Below are 24,322 nucleotides of genomic sequence, written 5' to 3'. Positions count from 1 at the left end.
TTCATGGATATTTTGGGTTTGCTCACCAACACTTTGGCAGTACTTCCTTCAGAAGACCCTCACAAACTTCCTTCTGAAGGGCTCTGTTGCTCTGCACTTGGTCCCAGTTCCCTTCCTAATATGATTCCAGCCTGGTAATCACAAGTCTTCCCACTCTGCCAAGCCATTTCAGAGAAATATTTGCCTCCCAGGTTCCTTTAACCATACTCCCTCATACTATGGTTCCTTTAACCATAACCTATCCTGCTTTTGCTGATTCCACTGCTTGGGGATCTGCACACCAAAGCTAAAGTGACAACTGGTGACTACAGGAATGGGCCATTTCTCTCAACATCATTTGGTTAGCCAAGTTCTGCGAATCAAGTATGGGTCCTTTTTGTTTCAAATGCAAAGAAAAGCAGAAATACTCATGTCTCTCTCAGCTGCATTGTGCTTTAAGAGTTATGGAATTGAGTCTTTACTGGATACTCAAGTACAATTCTGTTACCTGGAGAGTTTTGAAGATATGCAAGATCATAAAATGAAGTGTGCCATAATCCCTAATCCTGTAGTTGAGGGAAGAGGTGTCAGCCAAATAGTGACAATAGCCCATGCTTGGTACAGGCATAGCAGGGCTGGCAGGCCTGGGTGGTACAGGTGAGGCTTGGTGCTGCTGTAGCTCCTCTCACAGAGTCCTGCTCTGTGTGGGCCTTGGATAAACTCAGACTCATTCAGAGTACACCTCCTCACCTTGCAGATAGGCTGCCCTCTCCAGCAGTTTTGCCCTCCACCCAAGTTGCATGGACAAGCTCTACTTAAATATAAATAAAGTAGTCAACTTTTGATGAAAAAGTATTTGTTCTACACTGAAAAAAAAAAAACCACTTTGGGGAATACAGTTTATGTGTAAACACCATGTGCATATAGCCACAAAGATACTGAGTTCCTGAATTTTCCTTTTGTGGTGTATTAGGGTGATATTGTGGTGCATTAGAGTCTGGATCTTCAGAAAATTAAGCCAATGCTCTCTGGGTTCTCACCATCACTCGGGAGGGGCTCAGCAGAAGAGAGGTCTCCTTTGGAGTATCTGGATATTCTGTACTCAGCCCAAAGCTGCGGTTTGTACAATCCTAAGTGAAAAACAATGTAATATCTTCCCTCTGCTCTCAGAGCATTTTTGACATGTTCTCAGAAAAAGAGAGCAGTACAGCCGCTGGGGAAGTAATTGTTGTCACTTGCATCGTGGCTCTCATCCAGGGAGGAGGCAGAGCACTGTGAGCTCAAAGCTGTGGTAACTTTAGTAAGTGTGACATTCACTAGGCAGAATGTGAGGTCCTGTTGCTATAATACACACATAGTTTTTACCCCTACTACCAGAGGGAGAGATGGTGAGGCCATGTACTTCAGCAACCATGAGCCAGCACATTGGGAAACTCTATAGATCTGCAGTGTCTTCATTCATCTTCTTCTTGGTGGTGGGTGAGTACCAAACCACCTTCCTTAATTAGAAGAAATATAGATTGTTCGTGGAGCTTGGCTTGAGAAGTTCTTTTTTTTTTTTTTTTTTTCAAAATGCGACTTCCAAGTGAGGGCTTCCTCAGGGTGCAGGGAAATTGTATTTAGTGTTGTGTATTGTATTAAAACGTGTTTTCCTCTTTAGATACATTCCTGTTTATCTAATATAAATGTTTAGAAACAGTGTATTTGCCTGTCTTTTCCCGGATGTGTATCATCATTCCTAGAGGCTTCCTTTCTATTTTGTTTCTCCAATATATTAGACACCAGTTATTGTCACAAGGTGGTAATTCATATCCATTTCTGAAAGCCAACCTCAGCCCAGGGCAAAAGTCCTATAAATGGCAAAAGTCCTATAAATTAAGGGCAGCAATGTGCAGTCATTGATCACTTAATCATCACACAAGATGTCTGGGAGCTGGATACAGCTTGTAAAGCACCTTCCTGGCACCAGAACGGTATGAGTGTGAAACTGAGCTCTAAAGCAAACAAAATTATCTGAAAGACAGTAATTTCATCAGGAGAGGATTTTTTTTTTTTTGTGGGTTAGAAATTGAGCCCTGTTTGCCCTCAACCTCTCCTCCAGCTACTGAATGTGAATAAAGAAGAGGAGGCTAAACTGGAAAGGTAGAATTCTGCACTGACCTCCACACACCATTTTGGTTCCCCCATGCTGTTGGCAGCTGGCAGGAGAAGCTTGCAGGGTGCTTGAATTTACTCCAGGCACCAAAGACTTAAGTGAGGCTCCAGGACAGGAAGAGAGTGCAGCTGTATTTTTTTCTTTTTTGTCTTCTCAGTTCCTCTAGCCTGCATTGCATATTTGTATCTCTCACTTACGTGTCTGATATGACCTTACATGGGGAAGTACCCACCTGCAGATTACGTAAAGGGGAGGCTGAGGGCTTTAGTTGGTGCCCTGTTAGTACTGCCAAATGTGGAGTACATGGCAATTTTACAAGGAGTTCCAGAGAGCTTTCTCCCCTCATGGCTGAGGACTTCATATGACAATGACCTATTAGATCATCTAATCGTTTGTCCAGGTCTAGACAAGATCATCCATGCTGTATTTCTCTGTACCCTGTCTAGCTCAAGTGCTTTCACCACAAAGCCTTGCATTCCTCTCCATGGGCTTGAGCCCCACAACCCGAATGACAAGGGACCTACACATCACTCTGCTAATGAAGCAATTGACTTTAAAAGAGCTTTGAAGCAGAGTCAGCAAAGCATTTGGCATGGTATGCTCCCAGATGCCAAAACGATAAGGGCATTGTGTAATTGAATACCAGTGAACTAATATGTTCCAGTTTTGCAGCCTTTAAAAATAAAAAGAAAGAAGAGAAAGGGAGAAAAATAGAGGGAGCGCTGTAACCTTCTCAGTGAAACCCCCAAAGAGAGTTGGGACAAAACAGGGCAGCCAACTTCTCTCCTGTTTTAATTTTCCTAATTAAGTTACATGATTTGTATTGAATCAAAGACGTGGAATAAAACAGATGACAAGGCCAGTTATTTCATGATAGGAGATGCGTATAAAACTCATGATGAACCGAGGCAACATCAAAGCACATTGTTCCTACTCAGTTACATTCTATATGCCACTAAGTGTCTGTGTAAAAAGTATACCTTTTGCATCACTAAAAGAAATAAAAAATTATAGTTGTGTTACAGGGATGCATATGCAAGACTGGAGTTCTTGTAGCAGAGAAGAAATTTTGTGACCACTCCATGAAAACAAGGTAGCAGTAGCACCCACTAGCTAAAGCAGCAGTTATCCAGTGGAGAAAATGATTAATAAACTGAGATTTTAAGAGTACTCATTATGAAACTGCTCAAATTCACTCTAATAAATAAACAAATAGATCCCTTCAGAGTATTTGATGCACAGAACTGTAATATGTCAAGCTTTGTCAGTATTTCAATTATACTTCATATTTCCTCAAAGTATCCTGTCAAGATACTTCAGCTTTTATGACTAATGCCTCGATACTTGTACCTAACTGGACAGGGAAGATCTGGACCTCAGATTTCCCCAAGAAACTCCAGTGGGCTCATTGCTAAGATGACATATGAATGGAAGGGTAATATCTCACCCAGTACCTTTAATAAGAACTACTGATTTTAGGGGGCTGGATTCAAAACTGTATTTGTGTACCTAATTCCCAGGCATTCAATTCCCATGGGTTGGTGTTCCAGTTCTAAGGCAAAAATTTTCGCTTCGAGGTAAAAGCACAGAGCACCAAACAGCTCATAAAGTGTTTCACATGCTCTGTTGTTGCCTAGTTTCACAGCCAGTTTATGGTTCCTGTATTTTAGCATCCAGGAGTTCTCTCTTGTCTCATATTTAAACTGTGAGCTCTATACCCCAGTCTTTTGTAAGGTGCCCAGAACAACAGGGCCCTGCTGGCTGACAGAAATCTTCTACTCCCATATGAGTCATAAATAATAACAACTATGAATACAACTGTGATTTTTGTGTACAAGCTTGCCTGGAGGGGCCATTCAAGTAACTCTCAAACTGATCATAAAGGGGTTTGGTTTTCCATTGCCTCGAGAAATTTGTCTCTGGGCAGAGAGTGTCTTTTTTCATTGTGATGCTTTACCAGACCCACACAATAGCGTTTCACACTCTGTGGATGGCAATGAAAAATTCAAGACAGTAGAAAATCAGGATGCTCACTCTGGAATGGTCTGCAGTCCTTGAGAGGACACCAACTAGCTTGAAGGGAGACTGTTTTGCCTGAAGAAAATAAAACAACAGAAGAACCTTTTCCAAAAATTGGTCTGAACTCTTTCTTGGCAAAAGCTTGTTTTCAGGTCTGCTTTTCCCTCTTTTTGTGACAGCAACTATTCCTCTCATTTTCTGTGCCCAGGCTTGTTTTCAGAAATGAGACCCACTCTCACTACTCTTAGCTTAAGGATATGATACTATGATTAGCACCTTAGTATGAGAGGGGAGGTTGAAATATCTGCTACAGACATGTTCATGTTTTTCTGACAAAAGTTAGCAGGAGATGGTCCCTTCACAGAGAATGGCTGTCAGCCTCAGCTTCAGTATGGGCATAAGGCTGATGTTCTGTCCCCCAGACTGCTGATAGGATCTGCTAAGTGTTCAGTCTCTGGTAATAGTGATTCTTCCCATGATTTCAAGATTTACTGTCCTGTAAGTGAAAACGCATGCCAAAAATTCTAAGAATCACAATAGGTTTTGGGATGCAGGCAGTTGCATTAGATGCACACTTACTCACTATACTTGCCAAAATAGAACTGCCAGTGTATAAATGTACAAGCATATTTTGCTTTGCCTCAAAAGCAGTTGAGGCAGGAACATCAGGCCCTGAGACTTTTTGGGGTGGGAAGAAAGAGGTTAGTGTTGCAGATGGAAATGGGGTTGACTGGACTCTAAATTTCACCCAAAGCCATTAGACAATGGCATTCATCTTCCTTCCTCTAGTATGGCAGTAGAAAGAAGCTGATATTCAGGAAAAGACCTGTCTGAACACAAGAACATAATCTAAGCAGGAACAAGGAATAAAATCCCTATCATCATAACAGTGACTGCCCTCACATGCTATTTCCAGGAGCCATTCTTTGTGCTGGTTAGAGGTCAGGAGCAGCAGGGACATTTATCATCCTATCACCCTCAGCTGTCCTCTTCTGTCTCTCTTTCCTGGTACAGATGTAGGAGTTACTGGTGGAGGTGCAAACAAGGAGAATGCGGCAGCTGTGACTCCTGTAACAGCACAGCCTTTGTTGTTGACACCAGAGCCCTGGAACCTTTTGGTGACTCAAACACCAGCCAAGGAGAAAGCCAAAGAGGGTGAAACTGTGGTCTTGAACTGTCATCTTAACAGTCCACAGCATCCCTCCCTGACTGACCTGATGGTGAAGTGGTACAAAGAAGATGAAAAGGGGCAGATGGACCTGCTAGAAAAGAATGTGACCATCTTGCCAAATAACTCCAGGATCTTCATGAGTGGAGACTTGTCCCAAGGGGATGTTTCCCTGATTATCCTCAATGTGACAACCAGTGACCATGGTATTTATTTCTGTGAGGTTACACTTCCGGACGGGAAGGTGGTGACAGGAGATGGCACAAAGCTCAGGATCAGGAGGGCTCTGGGTAATATTTGGAGTTATTTACGTTTTTTCTCCTTGTTTTTCTTCCAAAGCTGGTCTGCACACTTGCAGAAACAAAGAAGTTGGCCTGTTTGGTGTCTGGCAGTAAGGGCCTGGAGTGTAATTGCTCTGTAGCATTTCTCATTATTTTCATAAGGCCAGCTAAAATACCTTAGCTTGTGTCTATAAACAATCACAGGTATTATTATAAGGAGGAGCATTTACACCACATAAAGGAGGAATAAGGTTATCCATAAAAATAAAGTCACTGCAAAGAGTGAAACAGTCAGACAAGTCCCCCTTGTATTCACAGCTCTGGCAGAACCCCCGTGAGTGACAGGTGACAAGGTACCATCTCAAGGAACAGCTCTAGACCTCTTTTTTTTAATGTTATTTCTCTCCAACCCACTAACTTGCATAGTCATTCCTTAACTCTGAATGACATAAGTAATCCCACGATAATCATGAGGATCATGTATAATATGATCATTATATAATTTCTGATTAACTTCATTCACATTAAAAGGAAAGTAGCATTAAAAGTGCCATGCTATGTTCTCTTAGCCTCACAGATAGACACTAGGCATATAAAGTAAAGAGGTAACTTGCTATGTCTGTAGCAGCTGGAAATGTCAAACTTTCCTTTTCTGTAGGCTAAACAGATTCCAGTCCCAAAAAGTCAAAACATTAGGAGGGATATTATCTTATTATCTAATTAACAAAAAATACCTCCTTCTGTGTCAACAGTAAATTATGCAAGAACCATTTTCCTCTTTTTCATTACCAAAGCTTCTATCTCACCAAGATTCCCTAAGCCTTTGGCCTTTTGAGCCTGAGTTACTGATTTTTATAACACTACTCAGTTTAAAGTGTAACACTAAGGCAAGCAAACTGTGCCCCTCTGCAAGGGCTTGGTTGTGTGTCTAATGAGGTCTCCTGTTGGCTTGATCTCATAGTCTCAGTAGCACACAGGTTACTCTTGAAATGTCTGCACTCTGGCCAGCATAATTGCCTTTCTGTGTTCCTGAGATGATGAAATGTATAATTTCAGCACTATGCCATCTCTGCCATGCAGAAGTCCCAAGAGCAAACAGTCAAAGAAAGGACTTCAGTGGAGCTCTCTCTGCTCTCTGGTGCTGTCTCCCTTGGAAGTAGACAGGCAGACCAATGGCTTTCTCAAAGTTGTCAGAGTAATTTTTTTCCTTTCAAAAATAAAGTATACAGGCCTGAGTCCCATTAATTCAAGCAGCAGCTTCTTTTGCCATCCCATATTGTCTAGCTGTTGAGGGAGATTTTCTGGGGTGATGGGGCTGCCCTGTGTCTAAAGCACCAGACAACATAGCAGCTTAGGAATGCTGCTTAGGAGTTCCTACATAGGAATGAAAAGAATCAGCATCTCTGTAGTGCAAGTCACTCTCCCGTGTAGAAAGGATTTCATGTCAGACAAGACATCAGCATGATCATAGTAAGCAGCTTTCCCTGCAGCCACTGCAGGAAAGATGCTGGCTGCATTTGCAAAGACTTGTCTGGAAAACAGCTCTCAAGTTACTCTGCTTTCCCTTCTCCCCCAGGCTTGTTTGGTATAGAAGAATCCATTGGAACAATCATTGGGGTTGTGGCAGCTGGTATTGGAGGCATTGTGGTTCTGATCGTTGTTTTAACCCCGCAGCTGAGGAGGTGCATCCTCTGCATGAGACAAGAGTCTCACCAAAGGTACCTGTGTTTTAACTGAAGGACAAATTAGACATTTACTTACCTCTGGTCAGACATGGGATCTGGCTCAGGAAATAAAGAGTGTGAAGGAAGCTCTAACTGAGCTGGTTCTATGTTCCATCACTTTTCCAAACAGTTTTTTGTTTATGTTGCAGAGCTTCACCAGTGGGGCCTAATGAGTTACCTATAAAGAAAATAATAGGATATTCTTTAATTGCCACTTTGGACTAAGAGTTTGTCAATGAGGTGCTGCAGCTTCTTTTAACAAAGATCCAGGACTCATTCCGTTCTTTAACGTTTATTCTGAAGGATGGTTCTTCCTCCTGCCAACTTCATCCTTATTATATCTGTACTCTTGAAGTACTTGTGTACAGAAAGTCTATGATGGCTCAGGTGTGTGAGGTGTGGTTTCTAAAGCCCTGCTTAAAGATCTTCTATTAGACCAGCTGTTAACGTTGGGGAAACCAGACATTTTCACCACATGAGCCAAAGAAATGCCCCAGTAAGAGGCTGATGTATCCAAAAGCTCGCCTGCTTTTTTCTGTTCTGTCAACTGGTCTAATTTGAGGAGACTGACACTGCATTTTGAAACAAGTTTAGTTCCCATTTTGAGCAACCCAAGATGTAGTATGCGTTTCAGAGCGAGCTCAGCTGACTTTTTGCATTCATTGAGGAGACGTGTGATTTGCACCTCTTCTCCTGGCGCTCAAAAATCTTGCTCAGCCTGATGAAAAAAATCCCCTCCCTGAAGGGCTGAGGAAAAGGGCTGCGCTTGCCATTCACTGGAGCGCTGGCGCCACCTGATGGACAGCGTGGCGGGGACAGGGACACGCCGGTAGCTCTGCTTCTCTCGCCGGGGAGGATCTTCCAGCCCTTGCTGGGAAAGCGCACTCCCTTCCATAGGCTGATGCTCTCCACACAGCATCATCCCTCTGCAAACGCTCTACATTAAGAGTTCACAATTTCTTCTTTTGCCAGAAAGCCTCGGAGGAGTTTATTGTGTTGTTCTGACTCTGTGTTGCTCAGTCATTCTCTCTCCTTTCCTTCTTGCTCAGCACAGCTTGAGGTGCAGCGTTACAGGAGCCGCTGGGATATGCAAAGCCTGCAGGTGGAACAATTTCTGATGCCCCATAAGCCAACAAATGGCGTTCTAGCCGGAATAAAAGCCTTTGCCTCTACATGTTGACTTTGGCATTTTTATTTTTGTTAGCAAGCTTCTTTTTCCTGCAGCTTTGACAGCCACAGTGGTATATTCACCATCCTCCTGCAGCAAGGAGCAAAGCAACTTTTTATGGACAAATTTGTATTATCACCTGCCGAAACTCCACTTAGTTTGGTCACTTATCTCTGATGTTAGACTCTGATGAGGCACCCTGGATCTTTCTGTGCAATTAGTTCTTATTTAAAGGTGCAGCTCAGCTGAGCTTCAGCAGAGACAGAAGGAGCCCAGTCTAGCCAGGTGCTCCAGGTGCCCGTGTTGCGCTAGCACCTACCCGAGGCAATCAGAAGCATTGCTTCTGGTGATGCAGGTGTGGCTCCCGTTTGTCTGTGCCTCCTGCCAAAGAGGCTCTTGTCCTGTTGGCTTGCTCCAGCCTAAACACTTGTGACAAAGATGCAAAGAAGGCCCACTCCTACATAGTTACTCCTGACTGAAAGAATGGGATTTTGGTTTCTCTTGCCAAAAGGAAATGTAGTGTTTCAATATAAGCCTCTAGTACCCTTAAAAAAAAAAAAAAAAAAAAAAAAAAAAGAGCCAGAGAGAGATATGAAAGATTTGCTTGACATGACTGATGTTCTCTGAAGCCGCTGTTTCCTGATGTGACAATAATTGATTCCCAGGCAGTCAGTGACTGGGGGACATGCCAATATAGGAGACCATCTTCTAGATGTATCAGAGAGCAGCATTTCAGCACTGAAGCCTGTGGAGCAGTGAGTATATTCTTTTGCAAAGTGTGGGTATGCCTGCTAGTAAGTAGAAGTCAGAAATCCTTGCTGACCTTGCAAGTGCAATAGCCCAGCATAACTCTGCTTACCCTTGAACACAGCTCAGAAGTGTCTCCAGTGCCTTTAAAGGCTCCTTCCAATCCAAATTACCCTGTGATTCTATGATTAAGAAAAAAAAAGTGCAATATTTGGTGACAGGAGATGTGATCCCACTACACCACATTCCAAACCATCTGTTTCTGCAAAGGCAGATCTTGATCATGATCATGATCATGATCAGAGCAAGATCTTCCCTTTGCTCTGCATGTATGTTATTCTGTCATGGAATCACAGACTAGGTAAGGATGGAAGGAGCCACAGTGGATCATCTGGTCCAACCTCCCTGCTCAAGCAGGGTCTTCCCAGAGCACATGGCACAGAACTGTGTCCAGACAGGTCTGGATTATCTCCAGTGAGGGAAACTCCACAACCTCTCTGAGAAACCTGTTCCAGTACTCCTGCACGGTAAAGTTCTTCCTCTTGTTCAGGTGGAACTCCTTGTCTGTCAGATCCTACTAGTTGCCTTCTTGTCCCATTGCTTGGCACCACCGAGCAGAGCCTGACACCCTCCCTTCAGTTATTCACAGACACCAATGAGGGCCCCTCTCAGTCATCTCTTCTCAAGGCTGAACAGACCCAGCTCCCTCAGCCTTTCCTCACAGGAGAGACACTCCAGTCCCTTAATCACTGTTGTCACCTGCTGTTTCTCCAGCGGGTGTCAGGGTAGTTAAAGTCCCCCACCAGAACCAGGGCCTGTGACTGTGAGGCTGCTTTAAGCTGCCCGTAGAAAGCCTCATCCACTTTCTCCTGCTCAGGTGGCCTGTAGAAAACACCCCAAACAGTGTCACCCTTATTTGTCTGCCCTTTATTCCTAACACATGGGCTCTTGACTTGCTTCTTGTCCACTCAAAGGCAGAGCTTGATACATTCCAAGTGTGTCTCACAGAGAGGGCAACTCCACCACCACACCTTTCTGGTCTGTCTCTCCTCCCCATACATCCTGGCCTGATAGAAATTCTCTCACACCATTGTTAGATCTGGAAAATGAGGAAAAAGAATTTATTCCACCACCTTCAGGTTCAAATTGTTAGAAGAAAGGTCTTAAAAAGACTACTCTGGCCCCCCATATCCAACATGGCAGGTGGGATGAGTCTGTCCACATAAAAAGTCAGGCCAGAGAATGAAGTGTGGGTTGTATGGGGCTGCTCCCCAGCACTTGGCTGCTTCTTGGTCACACAGGCACACCATTTTTTCACATCGGTCTGTCAGGTTATCTGCAAAAGAAAATGTGAGCCGAGGATGAGAGATTCTGTATTAAAGGCAAGGAACAGTTTTAGGAGGAAAAATTCCCTAGAAAAGCAGCCCTTAGGGATCAAAGGCTGTGGCAGCAAGACCAAAATGTTGTGTTGTGAGTGCATCTGACCCTCCCCTGCCCCTTCTCTGTCAACAGGTCTGACCTTAACTGTGACAAAGAGCATCAGAAAGTAACAGTTGAATGTAAATTGGCAATGCTTATAAAAATCTGCTCAGCACAGAGCACTCCCTGCTTCTAGAACTGTCTGAACTATGAGGGTTTAATTCAACAGTCAAAGCTAAAAAGGAAAATTATTTTATCTTAGCCTGAGGTAAAAATATTCCATTGTTCCTCAGTTGGTGAATTTCCCTTCTAGCTCCTCCCTCTGCAAAACAGACTGTTTTCAAAAGAAAAAAACACTACTTTGAATGGAGGAGCCTCCCAGAGGGATATTCAGAAACCTGAAGGCATCAGAGCACTCACCAGGCATCCTTCACTCTTGCTGTGTCAGTTGCTGTTGTATCTCTCTGATCACAGCAGAGGAGCCAAGGAGCTTTGCAGCAGGGCCCGGTACCTGATTTTTATGAGCCAGCAGCTAACAAAGTGATCAAAGTCATACATGGAACTATACAGAATGCAACTATGTGGCTACATTATCATAAATAACATCAAAGCCACTAGTTCAGAAGCCTACATTGCCAATGACTGAGTTTGGGTTAATGAACCTCATCCCACCTATAGGTGGTTTAGGTGCAGCTGTTGGGTTAACATTATTTCAAGGCACAGTGCCTTGTTTATTTGAGGCTGCTACTATGGGTTACCTAACAGCCACAAAACCCTGCACTAGGCAAAGTTTAACGTGCCAGTGCAGGTGGACTTCACTCCAAAACCAACTGCAATGAGTATAGCAATCTTTTTAGACTTCACTAGACTTTGATGGATCAACCCTGTATCTGAAAAATAAGAAAAGCCCATGTTTCCTAAGCTGCTCTGAATAATCATGTATTTACTGGTCAAAGTGTTTTATGGGTCAATGAGGACTTAAGGACACTTTTTTCTTAGCTATCAGTCTTGTCTGATACTTTCCCTGCCCTTCTGCTACTTGAGCTCTTCCTATGCGGTGCCAGCAACTGTTCATCAAATGTGAGTACAAAAGTCTGGCTTTGTAACATTTCTTTTAGAGAGGAATAATTTTTTTTACCAGACCCCACAACTAACAGCCTTTTCTGTAGTCCAGCTATCTACTGAATGGAATTTGCCTACAGGTGATGGCATATCTAGACTGAAGAATATGGTATTGCCAGTTTTTTTCATTTCACAAACAAAACTACCTAATGGTAGCAAAATGAGGAGAAATACCAAGTAAAACGAGTTGGTGTTTATTTTACATGATTTATGATACAGTGTCAGGCAGCAGGCATCTTATTCCTTTGCATTGAAATGACAGTGCAAACAGTTCTAACACTTCTGGACATCATTACCCTGAGCTCAGCAAGTGTGCCTGGAAATTTAATCCTTCATCTCTTTTGTTGGAATGGGATCAGACATTATACCTTCACATCCCCGTAAAACCTGCCGTACTGTAGCCTAGGATACGAAACTTGCCTTCAAAACACATTTCTATGGTTCCTTCTCACCAGGGGTAACAGGGGGAGTGAAGCCTGCTGAGGGCTTGTGGAGAACAGTTGAGTGATGCATCAGGTCTTGCCTGGACATCAGATAAGGAATTAATGAAATTCATTTAACTCCTGCTTGTTGGCCAAGTCAGAGCAACTGCAGCCCACTGCACTCCTATGTCCACTTCCATGGACTCAATGATACATCTCATATCTGCAACTTGGATTGTTCCTTCACAGCAAAGAGAAACAGGATTTTTTTCCTGTAAAATGGCTAGCAGAAAATATCAGACAAGTATGGAAATATGGGTAGGCTGGAGGGAGAGCAGTTGTGCATTAAAGTGACACATTTCTTTGCCAGCACTTTGTATTTAAAAGATTGTTCTGGAACTTGGAAAGGAACAACTGCAGATGTGCTGTGTCCCATCCCCTATCTGCTGGCAGATCTTCAGCTGCTGGTGAGGCTGAGGATTGCACCAGTAGACTATGGTTTTCTGATAAGGCAGAAATAGTCTTTTAATGTTGTAGCAAGTGACTTTGATGATTATGGAGCTAAGTTTTACTCTCACAATTTCTTTTCAAACTTACAAAGTGTTCTACAATGGATTTTACCACCAGGAGCTTTCTGGAGACTTAAAAATACAAGTGACAAATTCTAAGACTGAAGTCATCTGGTGTATGTCAAAACAAACTGTGCGAGATGCTGATGGGTTGTGACTGTGCAATTCAAACCCTCTTGATGGGGTACCAGCTGTAGAGCTGAGCACAGCCCACATTTGCTGTCTGCCTGAAGTACTCATGAGCATTTGATTCTACATTGTTCAAAATCCCTGTTGGAACCCCAGAACTTCAGGCTGGAGCCCCACACGGGCAGAGGTGCAGCCTGACATCCTATTTAACCTGTCTTGCAGCCATGCTGAGTAACCTGGCTCTTCTCTAGCAGTGCCAAAGAGGAGTAAAAAGTGGACAGTCCTGCTTGGAGGGAGGGCCAGAATTGCAATGGAAAGAGCACCCCTGAAGACCCACAGCTGTGGGAAGAGGCATGCTTAATTCCAGTGAGCAAAAATCTCCAGAAAGTTGTCTGCATCCCTGCCAAACCAAGACGGCTTGTGGGCTCCATGGCCCCCACTCCTGCTCTTCAGCCTGGGGAGATCTCAGGTTACCTGGAATGGGTTGTGCTGGGCCTCCAGCTTTCCTCCCAGCTTCTGGCAAGGAATGGGCAGAGAGCTTGGGAGAGAACAGACATTGCCTAAAGAAGCTTTGAAATCAGCTTGGCAAACACAAACCTGCCTCTGGGGCCCCCAAGGCCCTTTGGTCAGCCTGGTGCCTGCACAGGAGGGAGGGAGGGAGGGAGGGAGGGAAGAACATGTGACATGAGAGCCTTTCCTTTCCTTACCGCACTGCACGGTGTTCTGCTCACACGCCCACTGGTAGCGCTGCACCTTGGGGTTGCAGCCTTCCTTCTCTGCCGTGTCGTAGCAGCAGTCGTGCCTGTGGCAGCACCTGGGAGACAGGAAAAGAGAGAGTTTGGGTGTCCTCCCGCATCCTGCCTGCTGGCACCAGGGTGCTTTGGTCACACACAGCTCACGACAGCAATGTTCACCCCCGCCTGTCAGTACATCATCTGTCGATGAAGCAAGTATCCTGGCATGTCTGGGAAAGCTCACGTGTCTCAGGAGCCCATTAATGCCACATTTGCTCCCATGACCACCGTGCTTCTTCCTCTGAGCTTTTGCCCTCGTGAAAGCATGTGTGGTCAAGACATGGTAATCTGGCTGAAAGGGAGCAGAAATGTTCCTGTAAGTTGTGTTATTGTGGCACACTGGCTTAGACTTAGACCCATCCCAAAACTTGGAATTGGGATATTTCTTGCCTTCCTCGGTATCACCAAGCAGCTTCATCTCTTCAGTTCACCTGGACCTGCCATGTGCTCCTTGTCCCATAAAGGTTCTGAGGGGAGGCTACAAATTAATCAGTTTCAATGGTGAAATTCATATCAGTTAATTTAAGAACCTCAAAAACCATCTACATCTAAGGCATGCACCTATCTTCCCTCTGTGCACGTTTGCCCCATAGGTCACTTTTTCATGCTGCAGAGATCTAACATAGGGTGAAAAGCATCAGATTTGAAAGTGCAATTGCATTTCACTGACCACAGAGGGAATGAGGATGAGTAGCTCAGCTGATGACATCTCTCCTATGGACTAGTTAGTGAGATAATTTTCACTATCAATTACTTCTGAATTTATAGAAAACTTGACCTCACTTGAATTTTATTCTGGTAGTTTAGGGACTCAAATTCCACTGAGAAAATATTCAGCACTTAAAGACATTCTCTGCTGAATAAGAAAGGTTGTTTCAGCAGGTCTGCAAGGTCAGAGGCTGGAGCCAGAGAGCAGTGATCTCCTCTATTTCCAGAAGGCATCTTTGCAAGATCACTGTGACTCTACAGAGAAACACTCTACTAACTGGGAAAAACTGAGGCAGGCTGATTTTACGTAAAAAACCTGAAGCTCCAGCAAAGCCTAATCCATCCTCAGGGGAATGATAGGTAGCAGAGCAGGCCCATCACTAGTGTCTCATATATGGGACACTGAGCACTGGAGGCTGTGGTAGAGAGCCACAAATCAGGCTGGGCTGAGGGCAATGCCAGCTATAGAAACCACAGGTGTGTGAAGTCAAGTTGGTGTCAGTGATGGGGGAGTGCGGGGAAGAACAATGTGAAGGTAGACGGACAAAGGGAAGTGTTAGGAGCCTTTGTGCCAAGGGAAAGGAATTGTTCTTTATAGAGAGCCAGAGGGAACAAACAGAAAGAGAGGTAGGAGAAGTGAGGACAGATACTGTAGAGGGCAAAAGATGTTCTGTGGATTAGGCAAGGACAAGCAAATGAGCACTGAATTTGCACAAGCAAATGGTGTTCTAACTTGCTGTGAGAACTCGCTGCTCCTTATCTGGCTTGGCAAAACCAGGGGACGTTGCATAAACTCTGCAGGACCGCAGGATCTGGGACACAATTCTGCTTCTCCTTACAGCAGCTCCTCCTGATGATCCCCACAGCTACAGCAGGTGACAGGTAGCTTCCTCCAACACAAAGCAAGAAGACTTTTGGCTCCTATTTTACAAAAATCTGAAAGAACAGCCAAGGAAGAAGACTAAGGAATCTTATTGTTGTCCTTTGCCACCTTCAGATGGTCCCCTCCTGTCTGGAAGTGCCCTTTGCTGCACCTGGGTCAGAGTGGGGCTAAGCTTTTAATAACCTGCTAACAGTCGGTTCCACCAACACAAACAGAGGCAGCCAACACCACGGCAGAGCGCCGGTCATCAGCGATGGCAAGCAAACACAACTGTGTCACCTGGGCAGTAAACAACCTGCTCATCACGGCTGGGCTACGAGACAGCCCTAATGGCTACCGACAGCTCCGGCTGGTCCGCAGGGATCAGCTGGCCAGACCCCTGCTGTCGACCAAATGCCAATAAGGTAAGAATTTGTCACGTTGTGTTTGTCACATCAACAACACCCTCATTGCTGTTGTGTCTTTTCCTTTTGCTTTAACGTTGCGACAGAGGGGAAATCTTACTCTTCTCTTTGAGTTTGCCAGGATTTAACAGTTGGACGCAATGATCTTAGAGATCTTTTCCAATCTTAATAATCCTGTGACTTAGATGAGTCATAGATGCACCCTGCCTTTCATGGTGTTTTCAGCGAAGTGCAGAGCACCCTCAGGTCCTACTCGATAACGAAGATGCTGCAGCAATCCAGGGAAACAGAAAGAAGAAGGAGAAACAAATCTACTGACTCTGTGTGAAAGAAATGTCATTATGCCTTGAAGTGATGGAACTGTGAGAGTGGAACAAAAGGGAAAAGGTAATTACTGACACCACATCAAAGTCAGTATGTGGAATAAACCTTATAAAAGGATTACCCACTCAATGGCTTTTTTTCTTTTGCACATAAAAGAGAGGTGCTTAGAAGCACTCCAGCCCTGTCTAGACAGATTGACTGAATTACACACAAGAAAATTACTCCTTTTGTAAGGGTCTCCGTAACAAACCTAGAAGGTCAAGGAGGTGAATAACAGTATTTGTCACTCACAGCCAATATCCTGCCACCTTTTTTTTTTTTTTTTTAGAATGGCAAATATGGAAAATAATGTGGTCACTTAGACAGGTGTGGGGTACTCAACCACACTAATCATTGCAGTAGTTCTTAGTAACAAATATCAGTATTTCTCTAGCAAACAGAAAATGGAAAATTTTAGGGCTGAATCTAGTGTGGCATTGCTGATTCCTCCTAGCTAAGAACCTAAATAACACTTTTAAGTTTTTCTACAGCAGCCAAGCATTGCAGCTAAGGAATAATAATGAATGTACTTAGAGGATCAAGCTTCCCTTTTACAAACTATCTGATATTTTGAGGCATTTCCACTTGCAAAGTCTCATTTTCTGCCTTTAGGATAAAATCCTAAAATACTCTGTGGAATTTAAACAACAGCAGAAACACTGGCTGATGAACACATGGCCATATTTTACTCTCTCTTTTCCAGGAGTGCTGACTACTTGCATCTCCCAGGGTCATATAAATTTGGATGTCACTCAGCCTCTGTGGAAAACAGCTTTTAGGTCACTCTGCTCAGCTTTTCAATAAAAGCAGTACTCCAAATTAGTGAAGTCATGTTTTACTTTCAAGGCCTTATTATGAAATCTGTTAAAGGATAACAAAAAAAATAAAACACCTTACATACACTGCTGTAGACAAGCACTGTGAGAAGCACACTGTGATGAGCAGGTCAAGAGATATTACTGCAGTTACTTATCATTTATACTGTTTCATAGATGAAATATTTCACAGACAAAGGGACATGAGAGGGCTTTGGGAGTGAAACATATCCTTGCAGTAATGAAGATGTCTCCATTAGTCTTAAGGGACAGACAACTTCTCTTTCATGCCCACAGAGATTTTGAACCTTGACATCTTTTCTTCTTCCCTCTCCCCCTTCCCTTTTTTTTTTTTGTTATTCTAATTCAGCAAAATCTGGTTTTGTAGCAACCTGCAATGTTTCCAGCAGCAAGGTATTCTGGAAAGCTCAGTTTCCTTCCCAGTGAGCTGCAGACTACTTTCACCCCTACTAAAAGCAGAGCTTACTTACTAGTAGCACCTGGTCTGTTGACTGTAGATAGACTTGTGAGCTTTGACTTTGATATCTCAAACCTGGCAAGATTGCAAATACCAGGCTCAGGACACATAAAAATCCACTATCCTCAGCTTTATTCTCATTTTCTCTCTTTATGCTCATTGCACAGTACAGGAAAGAGGCCTTTGATTGCAATACCTCTGACACTTGTAGGGAATAACAAGCCCAACATCTTCCCCTCTAACAAAGAAAAGGGGAAATAACACCATGCTCTCCCTTATTGTTCTACCTTGACTCAGTGTGAACTAACAGCCAATGCAGCCAACAGGTTTGATTATTCCTTGCAACGATAAGGATTTCTTCAAGAGGATAAACAGTGATATTTGCAGTGCTTCCATTTTAGGGACCTGGCTAAAATAACCCTCCAAACACCTTGGATAACACTCCTTTTGTCAGACAGGGTGTGATCTCTATGAAAAAAAATTCAGCTATTTCAAGAAATTACATCCTGGTTTCTCCTTTGCCCTCTACCCCACATAGTACAAGGTCCTAAGAGCTTTGGTGTGATCCAGAAGGAGGTTAAGCCCTCATTCAAATCCCAAGTGATACATGGGTCATCATTCACAAATCCCCAGTATGTTCATACATACTAAGTTCCCTGCCCACAAGGCAACAAATGAGTCAGTGGAGTCACAGTAGCACAAACAGAAAAAAAGCAGGGAGATCTGCACTGCTTCTGGACACATAGCTGAGGTTTCTCTTACCAGTCTGTTTTATCTTTAGGCCAGCCTCGTCCTCCCAGCCCACAGTAGCACCCATAGCCAATATATGCCAAGGGAGACCGTCCCGTGCCACACGTTATGGCTCCAGCCAGTTCAATGATTCCTCGAGTGTGCAGCGAATGGGACTTTCCCAGAGCACCTTTCCAAACTGCAAAGACAGGACACAGTTACACACAAGGATTAAACACGCCTGCTACTGATTTTCCTACAGTCCTTAAAGGGAGATAGGTTTGGCTTTGACTAGTTGGTTGGGTGCAGTCCTGACAATCTAAATAGTAATGACATTCAGCTGGCAAAGGGTACTCTGCAGGGAACTTTGCCTGAGGTCTAGGATAATCAAAAGGTGGATGCAGAAATACCCAAGCATGCTATTTCTTCCACAGGAGCTCAATTCAAGCAGGACTTACTAGTTCTGGTGTACTAGTGTGTGATTGCAGGTGTATTGCGCCCAGGAGCAGTGTGCCTGGTCTTGCACATCACAGAGTCCAAGCTGTTAAGGTTTGCAGGGTCTGTGCCAGCATCATGCAGGGCCACCTGGCCTTCACTGCACCCCAGAGCTCCCAAACCTGGGACAGTTTTCCAGCTGTGCTATGGTCCTGACTGGGACATGAAGCAGCAGAGCACAGCCAGGCAACCAGACCTAACCAGGGCTCTGTGGAAAGAAATGAAGTTTCTATGCTGCTCAAGATTTCTTATATTATCCAAGTTTCCCCTACTATTCAGGATCTTTTAACCCATTTTCCAGGAGGCAAGACATACTGATGGTCCTATTAATCTGCACAGAGGGACAGCTACACGCCCCTGAGCCTGTAGAGTACATACTTTGTCAAGGACAAGGTGCCTCCATTAGCCAAGATGTATGTATAGCCGCTTTCTCTTGAGACTCTGGAAGTGCTGGCAACACTTCCATCTGCTTCCCTTATTATGTTCCACCTAAGTCATAACAGGTGGGCTGCTCTAATTTGGGGAAAAAAGAAGAAAGGAGCTCTGTGTCAGCTGGAGTGTGTGGATGGCCACCCAAACCAGTCTGGAGATTTTTAAGTTACAAGTCTTTTGAACAGTCTCATGATTTGGCATGTTAATTTGGAACTTTTTTAGAAACCACAGGCTCAGTCTTGCAGTAACTGTTACGGAAACCGAGAGTACCCTGCCCCTAATACTCAAACCACTGTGATGCTCAGTTGCAAACGTTGCTGCTTCTCGTACTATAATAGGAGCATTTCATGCCTGGATTTACTGTGAAGGACCAAATGCACTTTACACTGCTCTATGGGTAGGATGAAAATCCTCAGCCTGAAAGCCTGACCCATCTGCTCATCCCAACCATGCACAGCCACTCCAAAATCAAACAGGGGGACTTGCCAGCATGCTTGGATGGAGAGGGAGGTGACGCCTGGGAGCTGGGAACTCACCACTGAAGTTGCTTTGCCGCCTGCCCCTGGCTATTGCAGCACGCTTGACCTCTTCAAAGTGTTGTGCAAACATGGGCTAATTAATCCCCTAAACCACCCAAGGTCTCAATACTATTATTAAAACAGTTGCTTTCCTTTTAAAACCTAGCCTCTAATCGCCTTGCTTGGGCCTCTTCCCGCATCTCCTGGGCTAGCTTGCCTTCCAAGCCCAATCCAACTGGCAGTGAAGATAAAGGAGGGTCTCTCCTCATGAAGGACAAGGCCAGTCTTTGCTCCCTCTCCCAGCCTGACCCCTCACCAGAAGCAGGTGCCACCATTTTCACCCCAGGGATCAACGCCTCAGGCTGTCCTGACATAGCCTCTGTCTGCTTCCTGGGGCATTCCTTGGGGATTAAATGCACATTCCTGAAAAAGTAAGCGGCAGCTCACCTAAACACTACTTGAGTGTTCAGGTTTCTTGCTAAAAACACATTGGATGGGTTTTATTGAGAACTAACGAGACCACTTATTTTCCTTGTCTAAACAGCAAGGCTCCAGAGTTAGAAGGGGGCTCAGGTCTCAGGGGAAATCACAAGTAGTAAACTGCTTTGGATTTGGGGGTATAAATTATGCTTTTTCAACCTGTTGCAGTTTGCAGACCCTGAAAATGTTCCAGTGAAGACAAAAACGTCTTTGTAAAAATCCCAGCCTTCTGACAAGCAGCTTGATTTTTTTTCGGCTGTCTTTCACTGGCCTCTTAAGCCCGGACTTCTGGGCTTGGTCTGTTGGCCACTGGCTGAAAATGGTTGAGGCTGGTGTAAGGTAACTGTACCTCACCCAGAAGAAGAAAGGCCATTCTTCTTTTGGGGATATCTCTGGGGATCAAGGAACTGTAATTACAGTGCAGAGCAGCTATGAAAGTGGAGAGAAAGCCCCAAAGGAAATCGAGTCCAAAAGACTCAATTAGTGTGCTTAGGGCTGTGTGTTCTGCAAGAGGCATCCAGGCAGCTTCTGATGTTCCTGTTCTTTGAAAGCTGTCTGGGTTTCGAGCCAGCGGCACGCTGCTGCAGCTGAGAGGTCAACCCCAGCAAGTACATTTTTAATATTCAGGTGCACAGCTAATAACTTGACCAAGAACTGAAACTGCTTTCTCTGTGCTAGGCAGCTGAGCCAACATAGTCAGGAAAGCCTTGAAAAAGTCTGAGGCTCCACAGTAGCCTGCTCCTAGTCAAATGTCCCTTTAGCAGCATGTCCAATCATTAGTTAAACTACTAATGGAGCACCTTAGAGAAGAGTGTACCTGCAGAGAGGTGAGCAGGGGTGAATCTGACAACTTAGCACTATTCCCTGCTTAAACTGGCAGCCTTTGTTGTAAATGAAGGCAGGGGGTTGTTTTTTTCTTTTAAAACTCTACTGCAGGTATAACTTCAGACGTGCGAGTTTAGTGTTTTGTTGCCTCTGTGTGTAGGGGTTTATGTTAGCAGTCATTTATGGCTTTCATAAACAGAATTTAAAAAAAAAAGATTTTAAATTCAGATGTGTTGAAAACTGCTCACTCCATGGCCACTGGTATAAAAAGAAGGTATTTTTATGAAACACGGACACTACCAACTCTGTAGCAGAAAACTATTAAAAAAAGAAAAAGCCCTGTGTTTATACAGTTTATGCAAACCATAGCTGGGGCTGGGAAGTAAGGCAGGCAGGCAGCTCACTTATACCGTCCCTCACTGGAAAACTGAGGATTGTCTAGCGACACTTTTTCCCCCTCACTTGGCCAAATCACACGGAGGTCCTGGCACGAAGCACGCAAAGCTGATGGCAAGGGGAGAGGCCGTCCCTGGGCAGGGGGAGGCAGGGCAGGGCAGAGGGACCGAGAGCTGGTACTCACCTGCCTGAAGCAGCACCAGTGTCAGCAGCAGGCGGGGGCCCATGGGCAGATCGCTCCCACACTCGGGGACTCCGGGGTTCAGCTGCCGGCAGTGCCTCGCCGTGCTGCCAAGTCAGCCGAGGTGTGGTTGTACTAAACAATCCTCCCGGGCCGCTGCCCCAGGCTTTATATACACGTGGCTCTGCGCCCGTCTGCGGCGAAACACCCTCTCCTGCGATGCCCCCGGGCCCGGCGCGGCCCGCGCTGGCCCCGCAGAGGCTCCGGGCTGCGGGAGGACGGGGCGAGGGCTGCCTCTGTTTGCCCAGCATCGCCTTTGGGAGGGAGGGGCTGCTGCAAGGGCATTAGGCTGGTAGGCTCCGGGACAGCCCAAGACCCAGGCACTAAGCCGGGCTCCTTCTTTAAGCTCTTTGCTCACAGACCCTGGTTAACCTCTGAGAAGCTGCGGCAAAGTGAAGCCTTCAACCGGGCTTTCTGTGGCTTGGGCTCGCTGCTGTGGCATTCCCTTGGCAAGGATTTTCTCCTTTTATAGATCACTTCCCAGGGTATTTTTTTTAAATTATTTTATTTTAAGACTGATTATTTTCATGTTTAAAAAAGAAAAGACAAAACTATAAAAATCCAACAGAAAGAATACTGTTAAGTGCAAGTACCTAATTATAAACTGACCAAAAGAGCTAATTTGGCACCACTCTGAGGGATAAATACCCTCTTGGCCTGTTGCTGCACCTGACTAACACCAATAGATTTCTTGAAGACTCCTCTGTATGTGGGTACCAGCCACGGTAGAAGACCAGCAGCTGGGTCTAGCCCTCTGGGGCCCTGGTCACAGCAGGAAGCCAGATCCAGAGGTGGGCACCCTGTCACACAGCCTCCGCTTGTATGGGGACACAGGCAGTGTGGGCAGGAGGAATGGCCACAGTTATTTTGTCTTTGGGCTTGAAATAGCTTTAAAACTCCTGCCTTCCTTGGTACAGCAGCCACCCAACTTGTTGGGGTCTGAGCATCTGCCCCTTCCCTGGTGTGGGCATGAAGGGCAGCGTGGGCTGCTCTGCTGGAGTGGAAGAGGGCTGCTTGCCCCTTCCCAGGCACAGCCCAGGGCTATCATAGCAGCAGCCCTTGCCTGAGTTCTACATGCTAAAGCTGCGCTTCCCTTCTGAATGGCATGGGTTTAAATATTTGCTTGCTACACATTGGTAGTGGAATCAAAGGTCATCAGCAAGTAATTTATGGGGCTCCCTTCTGCTGAGTCCTGTCCCAGTGCTGCTGCCATCACTCTTTGCCAAGTGAGATTTCAAGGCACAGTACATCCTGGGTGCCTGTGATACAGGGCAAACGAGACAGCAGGACTGAGTAAATCTCATTACAATTACCAGTCTGAAATTTCCTGCCCACCACCACCCCAGTGATGGGCCATGTGCTGGCAGTAGGAGAGGGGGGAGAACAACTTGAGCACACCACTCACCCAGCTGCTCCCTGCCCTGCACTACCTCAGAGGGGCTCGGGAGGAGCTGCAAAGCTTCTGCCCTTGGAAACTCCCTTTAGTAATTTTTCCTGTATTCAATTCACAATACCAAATCATACAGAGTCATAGAATCACAGAATCACAGAATCATAGAATGGTTTGGCTTGGGAGGGAGCTTAAAAATCGTTTGAAACCCCTGGCATGGGTGGGGACACCTTCCACTCAAACAGGTTGCTTCAAGTGCCATCCAGTCTCACCTTGAATGCTTTCAGGAATGGGACACCCACATCTCTGGGATGCAAAACAGCACACTTGTCCCAGTGCCTCAGTGCCCTCATAGTAAAGGATTTCTTCCTAATATCTAATCCATACCTACTCTTTTTCATTTAAAAGCCGTTCCCTCTTGTCCTGTCACTTCAAGCCCTTGTAAAAAGTTCCTTTCCATTTCTCTTGTAGCCCCCTTTAGGTACTGGAAGGCTGCTGTAAGATCTCCCTGGAGCCTTTTTTTTTTCCATAATGAACAGCCACAGCACTGTGTCTTTATAGGAGGAGTGCTGCTACCCTCAGATAATTTTCATTGCCCTCCCCTGGTTTCCCTTGCTCCAGCAGGTTCACATCATTCTTATGCTGGATGCAATGCCTCATGTGGGGTCTCACCAGATTAGAGCAGTGAGGGAGAATCAACCAGCTGGCCACACTGCTTTGGATGCAGCCCAGGATGCAGCTGGCACTGGAGCTGTGAGTGCTCATTGCTGGGTCATGTTGAGCTTCTCATCCACCAATGGCCCCAGGTCCTTCTCAGGGCTCCTCCTGATCCATTCTCCACCCAGCCTGAGTTTGTGCTCAGGGTTGCTTATGTGTGTGAGCTACTGCTGGCAGATGTTTGACCTTCAGCACGTAAGTTTGCAGAAAGAGGAAGCTGAGGGACAGATGTGCTGTGATCAAAAACTCTATGGACACAGGGCCTGGCAGAAGTGCAACAAAGAAGCTTTGAAACACCATGTGGGGTCTGGCTGAACTACACCCTGTTAGAGTAAACCCCACCCCTGGCAGGCACCTGGCTGGCCCAGTTCTTACTTGGGGACCAAGAGGGTGTTGTGAGGAACCTTGCAGATGCTTTACAGGATTTCTGGGGTCCCCAAATCCAGAGGAACTGTCACCAAAATTATTTATTCTCATTTGGATTTATCAGAATAATTTGGATTTGAAAACAGACACTTAATCTTGTTCTTCCAAAGCCTTGCTGACTTATAAACCTGATCAAAAATGATGTTATAAAGTTTCAGATCACAAATTAATTCTATTCTTCCCATTCTCACAGCCCAAATTACAGATTAGTTTTTTGGTCCCCATTCAGCAACAAATACAAAATAAAAAAATAGAGACTCTTATCATAGCCAAATGTATCTTCAGCTTTGGAAGAAGGCTTCTTCAGGGTATTAGGAAGGGATGCC

At 45.0% G+C, this 24,322-nt stretch overlaps 1 protein-coding gene across 1 annotated transcript; it reads right to left on the bottom strand.

Annotated features, from left to right (window-relative positions):
- Positions 1 to 10,261: 10,261 nt before the first annotated feature.
- Positions 10,262 to 21,527, bottom strand: LOC136285847 (phospholipase A2-like). The gene is made up of 4 exons (XM_066177358.1): positions 21,407 to 21,527; positions 18,110 to 18,275; positions 13,610 to 13,716; positions 10,262 to 10,577 (listed from the first exon to the last, which is right to left on the bottom strand). Exons 1-4 carry the CDS (start codon positions 21,447 to 21,449, stop codon positions 10,414 to 10,416), a joined length of 480 nt encoding a protein of 159 aa, XP_066033455.1. The 5' UTR covers positions 21,450 to 21,527; the 3' UTR covers positions 10,262 to 10,413.
- Positions 21,528 to 24,322: the final 2,795 nt, after the last annotated feature.

This window comes from Chamaea fasciata, unplaced genomic scaffold (assembly GCF_029207755.1).
Source record: "Chamaea fasciata isolate MVZ Bird 193981 ecotype frontalis unplaced genomic scaffold, bChaFas1.0.hap1 SCAF_2, whole genome shotgun sequence".
In the NCBI taxonomy this organism is placed as follows: domain Eukaryota; kingdom Metazoa; phylum Chordata; class Aves; order Passeriformes; family Sylviidae; genus Chamaea; species Chamaea fasciata.
Note: the sequence above shows the minus strand (reverse complement) of the source record. Positions and strands in the feature narration are given on the sequence as shown.